The 20,504-nt window shown below is 38.3% G+C and overlaps 1 protein-coding gene across 3 annotated transcripts in view; it reads left to right on the top strand.

Annotated features, from left to right (window-relative positions):
* The first annotated feature begins 2,153 nt into the window (after positions 1–2,153).
* Positions 2,154–20,504, top strand: part of LOC149541080 (outer envelope protein 80, chloroplastic-like) — a 152,067-nt gene continuing 133,716 nt past the window's right edge. For 2 of the 3 annotated variants that reach the window (XM_089802072.1, XM_089802074.1), the window contains exon 1: positions 2,154–2,724. In XM_089802072.1, coding sequence (XP_089658198.1) covers positions 2,685–2,724 — 40 coding nt within the window. In that variant the 5' untranslated portion in view covers positions 2,154–2,684. The remainder of the gene's footprint in view (positions 2,725–20,504) is intronic. The other variant, XM_089802073.1, reaches the window with a different exon arrangement.

Below are 20,504 nucleotides of genomic sequence, written 5' to 3' on the forward strand. Positions count from 1 at the left end.
TTGGGTAAAGTTTATGGCATAGTTAATATATAATCAAGATTGTGTGTTTCAACTCTTATTTATGGGAAGTCATGGGTTGATCAAGGATACAAATTTAGATTGGTGTGTATTGGAGGAATTTGGATTAAAAAAAAAATTGATAGTGCATCCGAAGATACCCATCACCTTTAGGGACTAGTTGTAGTCTAAGATTGGCTAGGTAATACAATGCTATGAGAGCTCAAAAATTGGATGGGACCAATAATGAAACAAAGGTACAAACTTCTTTTTTCATTGTAGACTTGGTGAGAAACATGAAAATCAATGAATTATAGTTGGAAGAAGATTCATGATTTATTACCAATGCAATAACCAATGATTGAAGGTCTAAATAATTAATAAATTTATTAAATCAATTAGAAAAATCTCTTCATTTAAGGAATTCAAATTAATGCACACCTACAAAGAAGGCAACATGGCTGTAGATGTGATTACTAATTAGGCAATAAAATTATTGTGAGGCAATTATAATTTGGTGTCAAAGAGTTTTGAGATAACACATATAGAGAAAAATCATGATCAAGGAGAAAGTCGAGAAGGTGGGACAACACACATTGTTGGGAGGAATGTGTGAAGTAGATGTAGAAGAGAGGCTAGAAACTATTAATAAAACAATATTTTTGGTGTCTAAAAGAATTTAGCAAAATGGAGGCTAACCTTTCTCCAAGAACAAAGAAGCTAAAATTGACATTATAGGGCAAAATAACTAATGATATTTTGAAGAATATATTTAGTATCAATGACCCTATTATTTTGTAGATGATGAAGATGTTATTGGGTAGTGAGTTTTGTAAGTAGAATATAAGTACATGACAAATGCAATATTGCATCATTGTTCTTAGCTTGGTTTTTGGAGCTTAGTGGAAAAGAGGATGCATGGTAGATGGCGAATCCATGTGTGAAAGGAGAATGATGTTGGGAGTATTTAATGCTATATTCATGCATGGAGAAGGATTCAAGGCTAGGGGTGGAGATTGGCTCCATGTAGCAAAATTTGAGCCACCATTGTGCCTATTTTTGCCATGGAGTGCCACTGACAAATAGAGTATTAGAGATCAAACTCAGGTAGGTCGGCATTATATTATGGAGTACTTGAAGGAGCTTGAAGCAAGCTTCATGCAGGGGTAAGGACCAAATGATGAATAAAAGAAATAGGAGGTTTAAAATGATGATCATTGGGAGATGCATTAATTGAAGAGTATTAAGAATGAAGTATTTTGCAAAACTTTGTTATTTAAAACACATAATATAAGTGATAGACAAATTTAATAAGCTAGAGGATATATAATGTAAACTTTGTTGTTTATACGAGAATACAAGAATAATGTATTAAATTTTGTACAAAGGGAATTATCAAGGCTAGGCAAAAGATGCACATATGAAGAGAAGAAACCACTATGCAAAATTTTAGGGACTCTTTGAAATCAAATAAATATGAATTGTTTCACTAATAATAAAATGATTGTGTATTTCAATTGGATGGTGACAATTTTAACATATTTATGTGTGTATTTATTAGATATATTTTAAACTTAAATATTTATATAATATTTTGGTTGGAGATATTACACTCATTATGGTACTGATCTTAGTTAGCTCAGAAGACAAATATGCATGTTAAGATTTTTCGATAAATAAGAAATTCGATATCATTATAAATATTCTAAAAAGAAATATAAATTCTCTTCAAGACACATTAATTTAAGATTACCATAATCATTAAGACTTTACCAATGTCAAATAATATTTTTAAAATTAAACTAGTTCAATTACCAATGTCAAAATAAAGCATTTTAAATTGAACTAGCTTTAGGTAAGTACATAGAAGCTATACTCAAACAAAAGAGGCCTATACTAAGTACAAATTAGGCTATATCAAAACAAAAGAGGCCTATACTAATACATAAAAGAGGAACAACGTCATCCAAATCATCGCACATGCACATGAAGAAATATCTTGAGGACGAATTAAAACGGAAGGTACAATGAGTCGAAGATGGAGAAACTATGCGGCCAAAAAAAGGGATTTATTCTTTGTAACAGCTTTGTTCAATAGTCAAAAGGGAAAGCAAAACTAGGCTTATACGTATTGCATCTGAGCGAGATCCCAAAAAAGTATTTTGAATTGTAAAACAAGAGTAACGAAAAGGTCGTTTGCATATTCGATTAGCGAGGGACCAAAACAGTAAAATAGAAATGTCCGTATTCTCCCTTAAACCAAGTTGCAAAAATCTATAGTTTGCCATTTTTTTTCCAGTTTCATGCCTGTATCCTCCGTCTTTCAGCGTTTTCCAGGTGGTGTGTAAAAGATTCAATTCTTGAACCGCTGTACATAGAACTCCAATTGTCTCTGCTGAGCAGGGGAATGATAGGGAATAAACATAAACACAGATTCACTACAGAAACGGGAGTAATTGTTTTAAATAAAAAAAACGTGAAAAAGAGACTGTCAAAAAGCAAATTAGAAAAAAAGCTAAGAAGTTTGGATGACTGATGTCAGAGAATTTCTCTTGGCACATATCACAACGAAAAACTGTTTGCATATACGCATTTGTAGTTGGCTTTATGCTTTACAATTGAGACCCATTTGGTTTCTATAAGCTCTAAAAACTAAACAGAATTTTCTATTGGCGTTTTCTGTAAGGATGGGAGTTCAAGCAAGCATCTGCCCTGGTTCTCACAGAGGTAAGCATTTGGTAACCGTCTTATTAATATTTTTGAAACCTCTTTTCCGATTCCTATAATATGGCTCTTCAGAAATCACTCAGTAACATGGAGGGTTGAATTTGAAAAGCATTGCTAAATACAGCGTTGCGTTTCCAATAGAATTTTTGTTTTTCATGGTGCAATTATTTTTGACATGGTTTTGATTACCTAATCTTGAATTTCATATGTATAGTAGTTATCTAATGACAGCAAAGAGCTAATCAGCATGTAAGGGATGAAAAGTTAAAATGACATTGTGGTTCAAACAACTTGGAAGAAAAACAGAATTATTAGATCAAACATTTTAATTTTGAGTTTACATGTGATCACCAGCAAAACTATTACATAGAGGCATATATAAAAAGAAAAGCGAAAATGCTAATTGCACAGTTAAGAACCTGCTCACACCATCTTTTGTGTGAAACAAGAAGGTGGAAAACATACAAATAGGAATGGGATCACAGGGTTTGTCTTATTTGCATATGTGGATCAGTGGAAACAAAATAGCATTACATCATGGATTGCATGGCTGACATCGAAGCAAATGTATGGATATCCTAAACATTGAGTCTCTAAATACTAAAATATTAAATACGTTGTTTGGAAAACAATGGATTGTTCGGATGGCAGATTGCTTGGTTAAAATTAACAACAGAAGAAAACTGTTCAGCAGGGATTAGTTTCAGCCCTTGGGCTGCTTCTGGGCATGGGTGGGTACTTCTTTTGTTTTCCTTGGGATAAAAATCTCTCGTCCGATAGGCTGCTTAGTCTCATGAATGTCGTGAAAAAAAATCTATATTCCTTCTGTTGTCCTTAATATTACCATCACAAAATGGAAGCAACCTTATGCAATTTTCTCATGGATTCGTAGGCGCATCCTTTTTGTTGCTTTGCATTGATGAGACATCATGAAAACAATTCATTATCTCCAAATTGTTCTTTGTGCAGTCTTGTCTATGTGTTGTTTTGAAGGTTTTCCTTCGAGATTATCCCCAATTGTTTGTTGGTAAGAATTTTCCTTCTTGTACTGCAAACACTCGATTTTTGGTAAACTTTCACGTCTTTTTTTTTGTTTTTCTTTATGTTGTAAATAGTTTTTGGTCTTGTTTTTGCCTTAGGCGAATAACCCTTGGAATTCTACTCGATTCGACCTAACTTAGGTCCAAATCGGAGTTGTCTAGCTCTAGTCATAAGGGAAAAAGTGGGGTTTTTCAGGTCAACTGCATATTTATTAAAAACCTCATAAAAGTGGGTCTTTTATTGACAATTACATGACAAAGTTATATTTAATATTTAAAATGGATTTTGTAGTCGATTTAAAATTTCAACTCATTCTCAGTTGATTTGACCATAGTTTTTTATGTTTTATGAAAATAGCCTATTTTAAGACTATTTTTCATGCTACTTTAGTAAAAACTATAGTTAGATAGTAAATATAATTACATGAGACAACTTAAGTGTGTAGAGTGAGATTTTAATTTCATTTTGCATATATCCACATGCAAAACACTTCTTAAACACCCACTGCCAATGAATTTTAAGTCCCAACATCATTAAACGTGTGCTTCTTAAATGCAATTACATATGTTATTGTATTTTAAGTTCATTTTTAATAAACAAATGCATATGTATTTTAAATCACCATTTAAATTGGGCTTTAAAAATGCAGCTACATGTCATTTTGACATGTAAATGGTAATTGAAAATGAGTTCTTTACTCATATTAAGCTTAAGTGGGGATTTTGGACCCAAATATATATGTTTTTGATTTAAAAAAATTGTTCTCTTTTAAGCCTAAGGCAAAAGCGGCGATTTTAAGGCCAACTATATATGTTACAAACACATGTAAATGCTTTCTAAATATGCGTTCTTCACTTAAGTTATAAATCCCCAAGTCTTGGTGGCAATTTTTTAAGCAAATGCATATGTTTAAAACATGCGAATGCCTTTCCAAACTAAATTTTCCTCTAAGAGAGCCAAAGTGGCGATTTTTAATGCTATCACATGCATTTTGGTAAATGTATTTGTTCTCCAAAAATGCGTTTGAAGGTAGCAATTGAACAAGTCTCCATATGGTGGCAATTTTTGATGCCATTGCATGTTCTTGGTATATGCATTTGTATCCAAGAAACATGTTTTAACCTTCAAGCATCTTTTGGAGAAATTTTTGGGAATTTTATTACATGGATTTGCCCTACTAAAAATGATTTCCTTCATCAAGGGAGGAGTAGCAATTTTGAGAAGAAATGCATCTATTTTCAAATATGTTTTGACATCCCAAATATGCATTTGGCTTAAAAACACCTTAACCCTTCTAGGCGGTGATTTTTAGAGGAAATACATGCATTTTTTGATATGCTAATGCACTTCTAAAGGGCATTTTAAAGTCTATGTTTCTCTAATAAAAGCTGGATGGCAATTTTTGAAGGAAATGCATATGTTTTTGCATATGCATTTGGGCAAAAACAGTCCGTTTTGGGCTTGACCTACATCAAAATACCTTGTGATTTCAAGGTGTTTTTGCATCAAATCTCTTCAAAGGGCTTTCAAAGGTAAGGGCATTTGATTCCAAGTTTGTTCATCATCATTTTGCAAGCTAATCTTTGCCCTGGACGTCATTTTTACATGCCTTTGCATATGGAGTTGCTAGGTCAAAGTTTGTTCCACATTTTGGGCATTGCATTTCTTTGACCATCTCCACATGTCCAAATTTGAACCATGTTGTGTGGATTTCAAAATCTATTTAAGTCTTTGTCTTTGGACAAATATAAAATCCCAAAGCTCTTGGATTATTTCAGATTTGCTCAAAGTTTTGGATAAAGACTTTCCTTCTTCATTCTTGTTGGAGTTGAAGTAAGATTACCTGGTTATTGTTCTAAGGCATCTGTATATAATTGTCTTGAAAGTTCTTGCAAATCTTTGTCATTTCCATTTTCAGATTTGCATTTCTTTTTGTGTATATGAAGTTGCTCATTCTATCTTCTATCTTTTTCTTCAAGTTTCTTATGCAAGGTTTTATCTTTTTTGCAAATGTAGTCAGGTGTAAAATCCTATTCTTAAAAGAAATACAAGTACATTTTTCTCTCATATGCGAATGCAAGTTAAAACCCACCATTGTACATTTCGTGTACGTCCATATAACTTCCCTATGGTTGAAGTTTCTCCCACATTGCTTATGGAATAGAATTTCACATTTTGCACTTGTTAAAACATGAGATGCTCAATGTGTTATTCATTTTTCCCTTTTGCTCACTTAATTCTAAGCTTGTTGGTCGCATATGTAATTCACTCTAGAAAACCTGTTTTTGGCTATTTTACTCATATTTTACCCATTTTGAGCTTGACCCATTTGTTCATTTTTTATCCTTATTCGTTCCATCCATTTTCCCCCTTTCATATCTTGTCCAAAACCCATCAAAATCTTGTTATGGATCATACACATGAAGATGATATTATTTTATGGGATTTTCATGTTACAGTTGTGCTAGCGTATCATTTTGCAATGTCAAGAGAACCTACTTCAACAAAGGGCAAAGATAAAAAGAAAATGAAGTACCAATACGATCAATATTATAACTTTACTCCACCATCACAAGTAACATCCTATTGTGATGAAGTACGAGATACTAATATTTCTCACATAAACATCAAAGATTTCCTAGCAAGATTTGAGCTGAAGCTACCGAGAATATGACATGGATCGAGCAGAATCATATTCATTTCTTGTCTACTTTCCCTTTGGCAGCCCATGAACCAGAGTTCATTCTTGCATGCACGAGACACTTTGATGTATCTTCTCGAACCATCAGAGACCAAGATGGTAATGCTATCATTAGTCTCTGTAATGCCCCTTTTTTGGCCAGTCTGTGTAGTTGATTGAGTTAACTCATCATAGTGACCCTTTTGAGTTGATAGGGTGTTTTGGGGGTCTCAATTGATTACTTACTATTTTTAGTAAATCTATTATGGTTAGTTGCTATTTTAGCAGCGCAGAGCATGGCTTGGCAGTTGGTTGTCACTTGCGATTGATTAGGTTTATAATTACATGAGCTCTTATTTATTTACTCATTGAGTTGCATTATTAAAATAATGTTTATATTATTATAAATAATGACTTAAAGAGATATTTCTAAAAAAAGAAAGTTGGAAAGTTTCTAGCATTGAGTTCTTTTGGGAAACTTCCATGTTTTTTGAAGTGGGATTTTATGGAAACTTTTGCCAACAAAAAGCTTATAAACGAGAGCTCTTTTCATTAGGAAAAAGCATGCTTGATTATTTATTTGATTTTGTGCCTTCGTGGCTTTTTCTTAGGTCCTGAACTGTATGCCGTTGCTGATGTATAAAGGTTTGGAAATTCTTTTGGCAATTTAGCTATTGAGGTATAGCTAAGTTTGCCCAACTTCTCTACTGTTCGTCACTGTAGCTGATAAGTGTTCCCTTTCACTGCTGAAATATAGTGGATTTGATAATTGTTGGATTCTCCTATTGTGTTTACTGTGGCTTAGAGAATCATGTTACTGATTAATTCTGAAAGTGTGGAGTTTTATAATCTCTTGCTGAGAAGTTGTACTGGAGGTCAAATTAGACATTGGGAGTTTGTTTATCTATTAATACCAGTAGCCCAGGATAAAACACAACCAGATTACATTGGGAAGGGGTATCCGTGAACATCATTGAGGCCAACTTTCATTCATAGCCCCTGTACTGAATTTGGTCGGCAGTCAAAGAAGCCATGTAGTCATTGTTGGAGACTGCGATTTCATCTAGCAGCTATGCTAATGAATTCTAGGAATCACACCATAATTCTAGCCCTTGTGCTTATTGTTATTGACCCAGCTATCTAGCATTTGCTATAAGTTATCCAAGGGTGGCTCACATCTATAGAGGTGTGGCATCAAGGAATCACCATAACAATAAGGGAGAAGTTGTGATTCTCGGCTTAACACAATAAATTGCAGTCCAGGTGCCATATCCATATTATCTGAATTTGTTTAAAGTTTTTTGAAGAAATTTGCAAATAAATAAAGTTAAGGAAGTTTATGTGGTTATCATCTATTATCAATTCAAATTCCTTGAATTTGTTGATTCTGATTTTCATACAAAAATAAAGGCAAATACATTAATAAATTGTTCAAATTGCAAAGACAATAAGTTGTGCTTAATATTCAAGTCGGGGGCCTGGGACTTTACATTGACAGTGGTTATGAGGCTGCTATACAAGTGTTCGCTAGAATGTTTAACCATTAAATATGTAATAGGCCACCCTGTTTTGAGCTTGTTTTTGAATCTGTCAGCTTGTAGAAATTTTGTCAAACAGTTTGCATGCAATCTGGTAGCTGAGATTTCTGATTTGTCTCTTTCCAATATGGATGAAATATTTTTTGATATAAAACTATTGCTTATAGTTACTTTCAATAATAAATAATTAAATAACAAGATGAATACTTCAAGAGTTGCATAAACATAACTTCAGTGCAATTTTTTTTTAAAGCTTCCAACAATTCAGATTTATCTCAGAGATTTGCATTACAAATCAGAGTATCAGACAATTGCAAGCCTGGTAATTACCAACGTAAGATTCACACAGGTTTGACAAGAATGTAACAGTTACTCACAAGAAACAGCTGCAGCAATAGTTTCAAATTCAATGACGTCTCCTTTCAAGCAACCTTCCAAGCAACAACAGATCACTTTGATAATGTTCAAACTCCAGACTTGGTCGTACTAGTTCTGTGTGTTATCAGACGCCTCTATGCAGTCACTAGTCAGCTGCAACACTGATTTGCAGCCCCACCAAAATAGACACAAATTATTTACCAGCAGTCTATCTTCAACCCAACCCTTATTCCTTCAAATCGAACTCCCAAGGAACTAACAATCTCCTTCAAATAAAATATTTAATACCTCACAATATGATTTCCAACAAGATAGCAAGTAATGTAGCTGTGTCACTATAGCTTGACACTGTAGCACTGTCATTGTAGCTCGGCCACAAACCCAACGACGCTGAATGATGCCTTCAACAGAGATGTCCAATAACATGTATAGCAGCCTAGGAAATACTATGAACTTCAAACTCTTTCAGCAACTTAGATTTATAATTTGGCTCTTCATTCCCGACTACCAAAACCCGAACTCTTCCTGGCACAGTAAAACTCGACCAAATAGAGAATAGATATCAATATAAATTACCTTGAAGTTCCAACACAAATCTCAAGACCATGTCTTTCAATGGCGTCAAGATTGATAGCACAGAGGGTTTACATCCTCCAAGCCCAAGGAGAAAATCTCCAAAATTGCCAAATTCACATAATATCCAAGCATGCCCCAAATGAGAGCTATCCTCTTTCTTTTAACCCTTCCTCACTAGTTTTACGCTTCCCTCTTGCCAATGTGGGATAATACATGAGTTTTAATGTTACTTTTCCCTTTTACGAAATGCCTATGTATGTATTTTAAAAGGGGGAACTTGATTTTTATAAAGTGACTTTATGAAACATTATAATATCTAATTTAAATAGTCACTTTTATTGTTATAACTTCAAACATTAAAATAATATACCAAATAAATTCGGAATCCCACATATAATAGCTCATTGGAAAGAGCTTGACAAAATACATCTCATCTTGCCACCGAAAAAATGAAGGTCTGCATCCCCTATTGGCTTACTAAAAATAGTAAGTCCTCCTCGAAACCCAACAAACGAACTCCATTTGGCTTGTAATTAAATTTGACTAGGCCAAATAACCTCAGGATCCCATTTGAAGTCCTAGTTAGCTCTCGGGACCATGAAAGAATGGGCTAATGACAACATATATCCAAATTGGCTAAGCGGGGGACATTACAGTCCGTCCCTCTTGAAATTGCTTGTCCCCAAGCAATCTCAACTCTGGATGTTGAAGGATCTGCTCTGCCTCCCATGTTGCATCCTGAACTGGTAATTTCCTCCACTTCACTGGGTACTCCCTGATAGTCCTCCTGTGAAGCACCCTCTCCCTGGTGTCAAGTATAGCCTCGGGAACCAAGATAAGCTTTCCCTCATCATCAAGAGGTGGCAAAATTACTGAAGGCACCGCATTGTGCCCCAATGCCTTCTTAAGGCATGACACATGGAACACGTTATGCACTTTACTGTCTGCAAGCAGCTCCAACTCATAAGCTACCTCGCCTACTCTCCTGATTACTTTGAATGGTCCATAGTAGCATGGTTTCAATTTTTCTGCACCACTCCTCTTGAGAGAGGACTGTCTATACGACTGTAACATGAGGTACACCATGTCTCCCACCTCAAAAGACCTTTCAAACCTGTGCTGATCAACATATTGCTTCTGCTGATTATATGCCCTTTGCAAATTTTCCTTCAAAGATCTCATAATGTCCTGACATTCCTGCAAAAGATCCTTGGCCTTAGGCACCCTACTATCCCCAAATAACAAATCCAAGAAATTAGGAGCATCATACCCATACAGTGCCATGAAAGGGGACATTTGAATGGACATATGGAAAGAAGTATTATAGCAGTACCCCCCTAGATGTAGCCACTTCACCCAAGCCCTCTGCTGTCCTGCAATGTAGTTTCGAAGGTACCCCTCAACCCATTTGTTCACTATCTTTGTCTGCCCATCGGTTTGGAGTGGTAACTGGTACTTGGAGTGAGCTCTGTTCCACACAACTTGAACAACTCCTGCCAAAAGTGGCTCATAAATCTGCTGTCTCTGTCACTGACTATGCTCTGAGGTATCCCATGTAGTCTAAATACCTCTTGAAAGAATAGCTCTGCTGTTTGTGCTGCTGAATACGTAGATGAAATTGCAAAGAAATGTGCAAATTTCGTCAATTTGTCTACCACAACAAAAATACAATCCCAACCCTGTGCCTTTGGGAGGCCTATGATAAAATCCATGGAAATGCTATCCCACTTCTTCTTTGGTATGGGTAGGGGTTGTAGTAAACCACTTGGAAAGGAATGTTCCTGTTTGTTCTGTTGACATACTGGGCACTCCCTAACAAATTGAAGCACCTTTGATTTGAGTCCTTTCCAATTGAAGTGCTCTCTCACCTACCAATATGTCTTAAAGAATCATAGATGTCCTACCAATGGTGAATCATGAGATGTTCTCAAAATCTTTTGCTTCATAGCAGACCCCCGTACTAAATAAATTCTTTCCTTGTAGATGATTAGATCATTTACAACGGTATATTGACTATCTTGAATAGCTTCTTCAGTAACACTAGATGTCCAACTATCCTTAGCATATTCTGCCAAGATCATCTCGCTCCCATCATCCATGACTATCCCAATAGCCAGCAAATGAGGCCTCCTGGATAAAGCATCCGTGACAATATTTTTCTTCCCTTTGACATAGACTATGTTGAAATCATAGGCCTGTAACTTACCCATTTCTGCTGCCTGTCATTAAGATCCTTTTGTTCGAGGGAATGTTTCAGGCTGTTATGATCTGTTTTTACTGTAAATCGGCTACCCACTAAGTACTGCTTAAACTTAGCTAGCGCGTGCATGATGGCTCGCATTTCTTTGTCATAGATGCTGGAGGTTTTCTCAACACCCTGTAATTTTCTGCTCTCATATGTGATGGGATGTTTTTCCTGCATAAGGACAGCTCCTATGCCTTCTCTCGAGGCATCACAATGCAAATCAAAAGGTCTAGTGAAATCTAGAATGGCCAAAACAGGCTTGGCATGTACTCGTTAGCTCCTTGAACCTGTCAAAACAATCCTGAGCCCTCTCTGAGCACTTAAAACTGTCTCTTCGTATCAAGTCTATAAGCGGTGCTGCTGTCTATGAAAATCCTTTCACAAATCTGTGGTAGAACCCACAAAGCCCGAGAAATCCCTTGAGTGGTGAAGTGTTCCTCGGCGGTGGCCAATCCATAATGGCCTTGATCTTGTCTGGGTCAATCCGAACACCTCCTGCGCTAATAATATGCCCTAGATAGAGCAACTTTGTCATCCCGAACTCACATTTACTCATCTTGGCATATAATGACTCCCTCTCAAGAATACTGAGCACTGTATCAATATGCTTCAAATGGTCCTCCCAAGTACTGCTGTATACTAGTATATCACCAAAAAATATCAACACATACCTCCTCAACTGATCTCTAAACACTCTATTCATATAGGACTGGAAAGTGGCGAGGGCATTAGTCAACCCAAAAGGCATGACTAAGAACTCAAAATGTCCGTAGTGACATCTGAAAGTTTTCTCCACATCCTCCTCTCTAACCCGTATCTAATGGTAGCCGGATGTCAAATCAATTTTAGAGAAGTAGCATGCACCGCGCAATTCATCGATAAGCTCATCAATGCACAGGATAGGATATCGGTTCTTGATTGTTCTCTTGTTCAACTCCCAATAATCTATGCACATCCTCATTGTACCATCCTTCTTCACCAATACTACTGAAGAAGCGAAAGGACTCTTGCTTGGCCGTATGTGCCCCATGTCAATCAACTCCTTGATTGCTTTTTCTATTTCATCCTTATATCTCTTTGGATGGCAGTAGGGTGTGATGATGACTGGCTTAGCCCCCTCCTCTAACTCAATAACATACTCGATTCCCCTATCCAAGGGTCTCCCTAGAGGTATCTCACCAAACACCTTAGTATGTTTGGTTATTATTTTTTTGTACATCAGGTGGATACTCCTGTTTATGCTGCTCTATCACCTTAGGCATTGCTCTGAACTCTGCTGCCCACTGCACTTGATCATGTCTAAAGAAACTCTGCATTCGCTTGAGTGACACCACTCTAAGCCTCCCATCTGACAATCCTCTGAGCACTATCTTCTTACGATTTGCCTCAAACCTCATCTCCATTTTCTGGAGGTTAAATGTAAACTCCTCCAGAGACTTCATCTAGTTCATCCCAAGCACCATATCCTGATCACCGATGTTGACCACAAAGAAATCTCCTGTCATGGCATAATCTCCCAAACGAAGCTACAAGTTGGAGATTTTCTTCGTACAATCAATTTTGAAGCCATCGGCAACCATCACCTTAAATCCCCTATATTCCTCTGTATGTAGGCCTCTACGTGACACAAACTTCTCATCAATGAAGTTATGTGTTGCCCTTGTATCAATGAGTGCCACAAATCTCTATCCATCCAAAGTCCCTCTAACTCTGAAAGTGACGGCCTCCTGTATACTGGACAACTGAGCTAACGTGCTATCACTGCGTGCTTCCTCATGTGAAGAATAATCATCATCTTCATCTGATTCTGATGACTGTTCTGAATCTCCATCCACTGACTCTTCGGCTGAAAAGTACTCCATTTGCTTAGCTTTTGCCTTCAATGGACACTTATGTGACAAATCCCAAGGCTCCCTACAATGGAAACAAAGCTTCTTCTTCCATTAAGTGTCTCATTGTCCAACCTCTTACTTTCCTCCTTAGGCGGCTGAGCTTCTCTATGAAAAGGTTTCCTATCCGTATCTTTCCTCGAAGGGAAACTCTTTGCTTAGAATTTATTCTTAGAAGTTGAAGAGGAATCCATGTCACGAGCCTTCTTAATGGCTTCCTGCAAAGTGGGAGGGTTGAGAGCTTTAATCCACCCTCTCAACGGATCAACTAACCCATCCATAAATAGAACCAATATCCTCCATTCAGATACATCTGTCACTAACACTGCAAGTTTCTGAAACTCTAAAATGTATGTTTCCGATGGTTCCCACTGTTTAAGTTGAACTAACTCCTTGAAATGGAGTTTTGGATCCTTCCTATCAAAATGTTCAATCAGTCTCTCTGTAAACTCCACATATGAGGTAATTTGTGCATGATCCATAGTGACCATACCATGATGCCACCACTTGTGTGCTAACCCATTCAAATGAATTGCGGCATACTTAATAGCTTCTTCCTCAGGCATAGGGTTCAATTGAAAGTATGTGTCAAGCTTTTGAACCCAAGCTCTTGCTGTAGACTTCCCCGAGCTATCATAATATGGTAACTGAAGTTTCCCTACTTTCTTCTGTAGTTCATAGCTTTGGTTCCTGTCATGTCCATGTGGCATATGTTTCATCCGCACATCCATATACTTCCTAAAGGTAATTGCAGTAGTAAAATCTGGACCTCTGGCTTCCCAATCTCTCCTCAATTGGTGTTGTATATCAGTGATCTGGGGCTCTAGTATGGGGTGCTATGGGGCTCTAGGAGGAAATGTGGGAATCATAGGCCTTGAACTCATTGTCCTAGCTTGCTGGGGTGCATGACCGAAATTGTTCCCAACTTCTTCACCTCCATTATGTGTCTCATCCTGATTATTCCCAGTCTGATTGTTACCATTTTGATTATTACCATTCTAATTATTTCTTCCACCCACGTTAGCATTCAATCCCATTTGACGAGCCATCATCTGCATCATAAGCGCCAATCTCTGACCCTGTTCCTGTGCTCTTTGCTCTGCTAATTGCTATCCCTGTGCCAAGGTGTCTAATAACTGTAAGAATCTTTCCTCTTCCTGTGTCCCATATTGCCAATAACCTGTTCACCTATATCAATATGATCCTTTGGATTTCCTTGTTCCTCTTGTCCTGTATTTAGTCAAGCCCTAGTTCTTCTTAAATTATAGTGATGAGTTAAAGGTTGAACATTCAAATCTATCATATCACCACCTATTCATTGTATTTGTCCCCGCTAGGATGGCAGGATACACTGCTCTGATACCACTGTAATAGGCCACCCTGTTTTGAGCTTGTTTTTGAATCCATCAGCTTGTAGAAATTTTGTCAAACAGTTTGCATGCAATCTGGTAGCTGAGATTTCTGATTTGTCTCTTTCCAATATGGATGAAATGTTTGTTGATATAAAACTATTGCTTATAGTTACTTTCAATAATAAATAATTAAATTTCAATAATAAATAATTAAATAACAAGATGAATACTTCAAGAGTTACATAAACATAACTTTAGTGCAATTTTTTTTAAAGCTTCCAACAATTCAGATTTATCTTAGAAATTTGCATTACAAATCAGAGTATCAGACAATTGCAAGCCTGGTAATTACCAACGTAAGATTCACACAGGTTTGACAAGAATGTAACAATTACTCACAGGAAATAGCTCCAGCAATAGTTTCAAATTCAATGATGTCTCCTTCCAAGCAACAACAGATCGCTTTGATAATGTTCAAACTCTAGACCTAGTCGTACTGGTTCTGTGTGTTATCAGATGCCTCTATGCAGTAGTTGAGGTGAAGGGGATTGAATCTCCATCAATTCAAGTTGACTTAAGTAGTGATGAAGCAAGGAGATCAAAGGAGTCTACACTATTGGGTTCATGTCCTCTTGAGGTTCTTGCTTTGTCTTCTCTTCTAGATTAAGCACCAGTGTCAGACGAATCTCATGATTCACCCCTGGGTATGGCTATGGATGCATTCTCTATAGAGCATCCATCTCTTGAAGATTTTGTTACCATCACTCCAGCGTTGCATGTGTCTTCAGCTGCCCTTGTATTAGAAATAGGGGGAGATCAATATGATTATGAGAGTGTTTTTGATACATACTCTTTGTCAATTCCTGCTGCCACTATTCATTCTACAACATTTCTTGATGTGACTACAGCTCAGTTTGAGCAATTCATGACTGAAGTTACAAATAGTAGCCCTACTCTTGCGGCCATTCAAACTAAGACACCTACTATAGTTACTATTATTACATAGAGCAATCCAGAGTTAACTATAGTGACTGCTGCTTCATTTGATACATCTTCTTTTAGGGCCCGTTTGGTGAGCGGAATAGGAATACATATTTTGGAATACGTATTCCGGAATAGAAGTATTCCTGTTCTCTGTTTGGTTCAGCCAATATTTGATGGGAATTCGTGGACCCGAAAATTTATGTTTTCTAAAATAAAAAAAAATGGAATAGGAATACGTATTCCAATACCACCTATTTTGGTGGAATTGCAAAACCCCATTTTTGGGCCAAAAATGGAATACGTATTCCATTTTTACTTCGCATTCCAATCCTATTTTAGTGCGTCCAAACAAGGAATTCGAAATTTTTGGAATACGTATTCCTATTCCGTTCACCAAACGGGCCCTTAGTCTTCCTCCATGGTTGAGTACTGTAGTCTGTCGATAGTAAATAGTGTAACAGGATGTATTTTGTTTGAAGTCGACAGTAAATAGTGTATTAGGATGTATTCCGTTAGTGTATCAGGATGTATCCCGTTAGTGTATCAGGATGCATTCCGTTTGTATCAGGATGCACTCCATTTGTATCAAGATGTATGTCGTCAGTATCAGCCGACAGGGTGTGTATTGGGAATGTTCTCGTCGGTATCGTGAAGGTTCTATTATTGTAGCCGACATGTTGTATGTGGCCAGCGGATACCTTCGGGAAGGTTCCTCGGATAGTATTTATATCGCCTGGGATCATTGTAAATATATCATAGCATCAGAAGCATAATGTAATATCTTTGGCGTGTGCAAATATAGTTCTGCTATTCTTATCTACTATTTTGTTCCATTGTCTGTATGCATTATTTTCTTTACCTAGTACGGTAAACATTTGGCACTGTTGCCCGATGGACCTGTAAAGGCAGGATAATGAAGAGTAATGCCGAATCAGCTGAACAAGAATAAGAACAAGCTGAAGGAAAAGGACGAAATATGCACAGCACACGAAGATCTAATTTTGGTGCAGCAAGTCGAACGCAGAAAGAGGTTCCAGAAGATTGCTGCTGATAGACGCAGAAGCGCAGAAGCATTGTTGGAGGAGACTTGACAGTGGGTGGAGTTGGTGGAAGAAGCACTGGAGGAGTTTTTGAATTGGTGTTCACTGAGGGAAGAGAATCTAGATAGAAGAGAATCGACTTGTACGGCTTAGAGTGCCGAAGGAGCAAGAGCGTGGAGTGACCTCTTCGTTCACGATACACTTCCAGAAGGGACAAATTCGCTGAACGAAGACCTTTCTTCACCAAATAGCACAGCTATTGGAATAACAAGCGTTGGTGTTAGGATGGCGGGACCAAAGGAGAAGTTGCCTAAATTTGAGGGTGATGGAGCAGCTGATCCCATCCGACATTGTAAACCCTGTGAAACGATTTGGAGGGCCAATGGCATAACGGATACAAATGAATGGATGAGGCAATTTCTGGCAACCCTACGGGGGGTGGTAATTGATTGGTTTACTAATACCGATCCACAAAAGTTAAACAGTTGGGATAACATTAAAAAAGAGTTTATCGCAAAATTTCAACTCTTGCGTGACGATAATGAAATTATAATGGAGATATTCAATACTAAGTAGGGGAAGAATGAAATAGTTTGAATCTTTGCGAGGAAGTTGAAGGACTTGATCAATAAGATGGAAAATAAGCCAGTTGATGGGTTACAGAAAAGATGGTTCATTGAAGGCCTTCATCCGAAGCTACAAAAGAAGATGAAGATAGTGACACCATTGACATACACCGAAGTGTACAACCGGGCAATGAACTTAGAAAGTGAGCAGAAGACCAAGAAGAAGAAGAAGAACAGTTCATCTGATTCAGATGATGACGCATCTTTAGGAGAAGATAGCAGCGATGATGAAGGCAGCAGCAAGAAGCTCCGCACCCTCCAGAAGGACATGATTCAGATGATGGAGTTCAAGAACATGAACAAGGAGACTGAGGGCAATGAGCTATGGTGAATGGAGTGCAAGAAAGAAGGCCATACGAAGGGATCTTGCTTGAAAGATCAATATTGTGAAATTTGTTAGATTATGGGACATTCGATAAAGGAATGCCCTTTCAACTTGAAAACAATAACATCGTAGCAAGTGTTCCTAACATAGGAAGCGTCTATGTCTGGAGGGAGCAAGAACAATAGTACGAAGGGTGCCACATCGGGAGGATACATAAATAATCGGTGCGGTTAAAACAACAACAATAGCGAAAACAACAATAATGGTGGGAGGAGTTGAATCCAGTATGATGCAAATGGCCGACTGATAGTCCAATGCTGCACATGTAATCTATGGGGTCACTTCGCCTGAGAGTGCACAATGACGAACACACCGAAGTTGTTATGCAGATGGTGTGGACCTGGCGATCATGACAATGCTAAGTGTCCGAAGTCTACAGTAAACTTGATTACTGTCAGGACGGACGAGGAAGAGGTTCTGGCAATCACTCGGAAGCAAGCAAAAGTGTATCTCGACGCGATGGAGGGAAAAAAGAGACTAGAAGAAGCGCGGGTCAAGATCCAAAAAGCAACGTAGGTAGAAACACCACACTTGAAGGACATGCCTGGTACCTCCGTATGGAACTGTGTCGAACAAAACATCATTTGGAAAATATTGCAAACCGAGGTACCCGTTAGGATAAATGATCTATTACTCACTATGCCTCAACTCCGTACAGCACTCACGAACATAGTTCCAATTGCTAAGCAACCAGCAGAGCAATGAAAGGAGAAAGGAGGGGCAAGTGCGGAAGACCCGATGCTATTAGCCCTTTCATTCGGACACTATCCGGCGGTTGTCGAAATGGGCATTCTCGGGACTGTGCTAATAGACACGATTGTGGATGGAGGGTCTGGTGTCAATGTGTTACCAAAGGATGCCTGGAAGAGGTCAGGGCAGCCGACATTGTGGCTACCTACATTCCAGTTGCTAACAGCCGACCAACACGGGATCAAATCGTTGGGAGTCTTAACGGCACAACCAGTCACTATCGGAACACAGTCATTCTTGCTCAACTTCATCGTGATCCCATTGAAGCGAAAAGGATACGATGCCATTTTGGGCTGGAGGTGGCTGATACAAGCCAAGGCGAAACACGATTGTTAGAAAAATACTTTATCACTTGAAAGCAAAGGGTGGAAATATGTCATTGATCTACACACAAATGGTAGGTGAGGAGGCAGCGTCATTGGATTTCGAAGGCGAAGGTGGAGAGGATGACGAGGGGAAGAAGATAATGGAACCTGATGAAGAGGGAGTATTGAGACTGTAAGGAGGGTCAAGTGAGGACGATTTGGACTCATTGAAGGGCCTTTTTCACTGGTAGATGGAGGATTACGAGCTCTTTCCGAGTTGTACTATGTTAAGGGTCGACGAAGATAAGAAAGGAGGAAATGAATGTCTGAAGGAATATGGAAAAGCAGAAGAAGGAAAGGTGGTTACGGCTGAAGCTGAAGGGAAGAACATATAGTATGAACTCAGAAGAAGGAAAGATTCCACCGTACGACCGCGCAGAAAGAAAGTGTTACGTCGAACCACAGATATAGCAGAAAGGTGCCAGCAACAAGGAAGACATATCATTCGGTCTGCATAGGAAACAAAGAGGAAGGGTTCAATAAAAGTTTTAGCAGTACAGAGTGAAGGTGTTATTGATGGCTAGAAGGGGCAGCTAATGGAGTCCATGGTACCGAGCTTCGGCAACAAACTGGGCGATATGGAAAACCAGATGAAGAGATCGTGTACCTTAAATAATCTTGATGAGCGACAATTGTAGGCATGAGGGGCCACGAAGGTGACATAGAACAAGCACAAAGCATGACATGATAGATACCAAAAATTGAACAAGTTCCAACCGAGATAGTTGGTGTTGAAGTATGACAGACGGAATGAGATCAAACTAGGCAAGTTTCAAGTGAAATGGGTCAGGCGATACGAGATTCGGGAAGTGGTGATAACACAACAATAAAACTATGGATGCTAGACAGAAAGGAAGTGGCCGATGCTATGAATAGGTTGAAGTTGAATATCTCCCATGAAAGAAGTAATGCACCTCCGTGGACGAACAACTGAGAAAAGAATGACTGTAAATACTATATATATGTAAATGTTGTATAGAGTTATTCAAAAAAAAAAAAAGAGGAAAGGAAAAGCACTGTACGGTCAATTGACTGTACAAATTTGTGAAGGAGCAACAAACATCGTACAGTGGAAAGCTTGCATCACTATAGGGTAGCATACTTATACCATCGTATGGCTTGGAATTGGAAAATAAATCGCCTACGGCTTCCATTCTGTCAAACAAGTCATTTGTTCTTGAAGCATTGAAGGCATTCGTTACCGTACAGACACAGTTGGAGTACAAATTGACACCGTACGGTGTTTCCAATCAGTCACTGTACGGCTCTAAGTAGTAACACCGTACAGTCCCAGTATATCACCATATGGCATGGTGTTTGCATAGTATTCCAAGTTATGCTACCATACGGCATGAAGGTATTACCGTACAACATTTCCTAAGGAAAGCGTGTACTGTACAACTTTCCAAGATAATTACCATTCACCGTATGGCATGATCTCTTCACGTTTCGAGCAAGACATAAGGCATATCGGCGTACGGTCTTCCACAGGCTATAATGCCGTACGGCCTCGACTGTAGGTGTCATAGTGTGCATTGCCAGTGGCATACAGTGTTAGAAGTTAAAATGCAGGACTAAGCGCACGGTGGTCATGGGTTTCAAAGGCTGAAGTACGGTGTTCAGTAAGGAAGAAATGAAGAGGAAGTGAAGCATATGACGTTACAGAGTCCTCCAGGAAGACGGCCATGGCAGAAGCAATCCATTGCAGTGAGGTTGTAAGACCACCTTACAGATCCAGAAGAAGGGTGACAGGAGGGTTTTTAAAGAATAAAAAACGTCGACAAATCATGAATGTCTAGAATGAGTATCGGATGATGCCAAAGGGAAGGGGAAGCATCAGCGGTTGCCAGAAAGAGTGTGGGATCAGAAGAAATTTCAAAAATAGTGTGTTCCGTGCATTTTTGTGTGGGTTTCAAAGTGCTAATTTGGTC

The sequence above is a fragment of the Cupressus sempervirens genome, chromosome 9 (assembly GCF_028749045.1).
Source record: "Cupressus sempervirens isolate cs-2001-9-10 chromosome 9, ASM2874904v1, whole genome shotgun sequence".
NCBI lineage: Eukaryota > Viridiplantae > Streptophyta > Pinopsida > Cupressales > Cupressaceae > Cupressus > Cupressus sempervirens.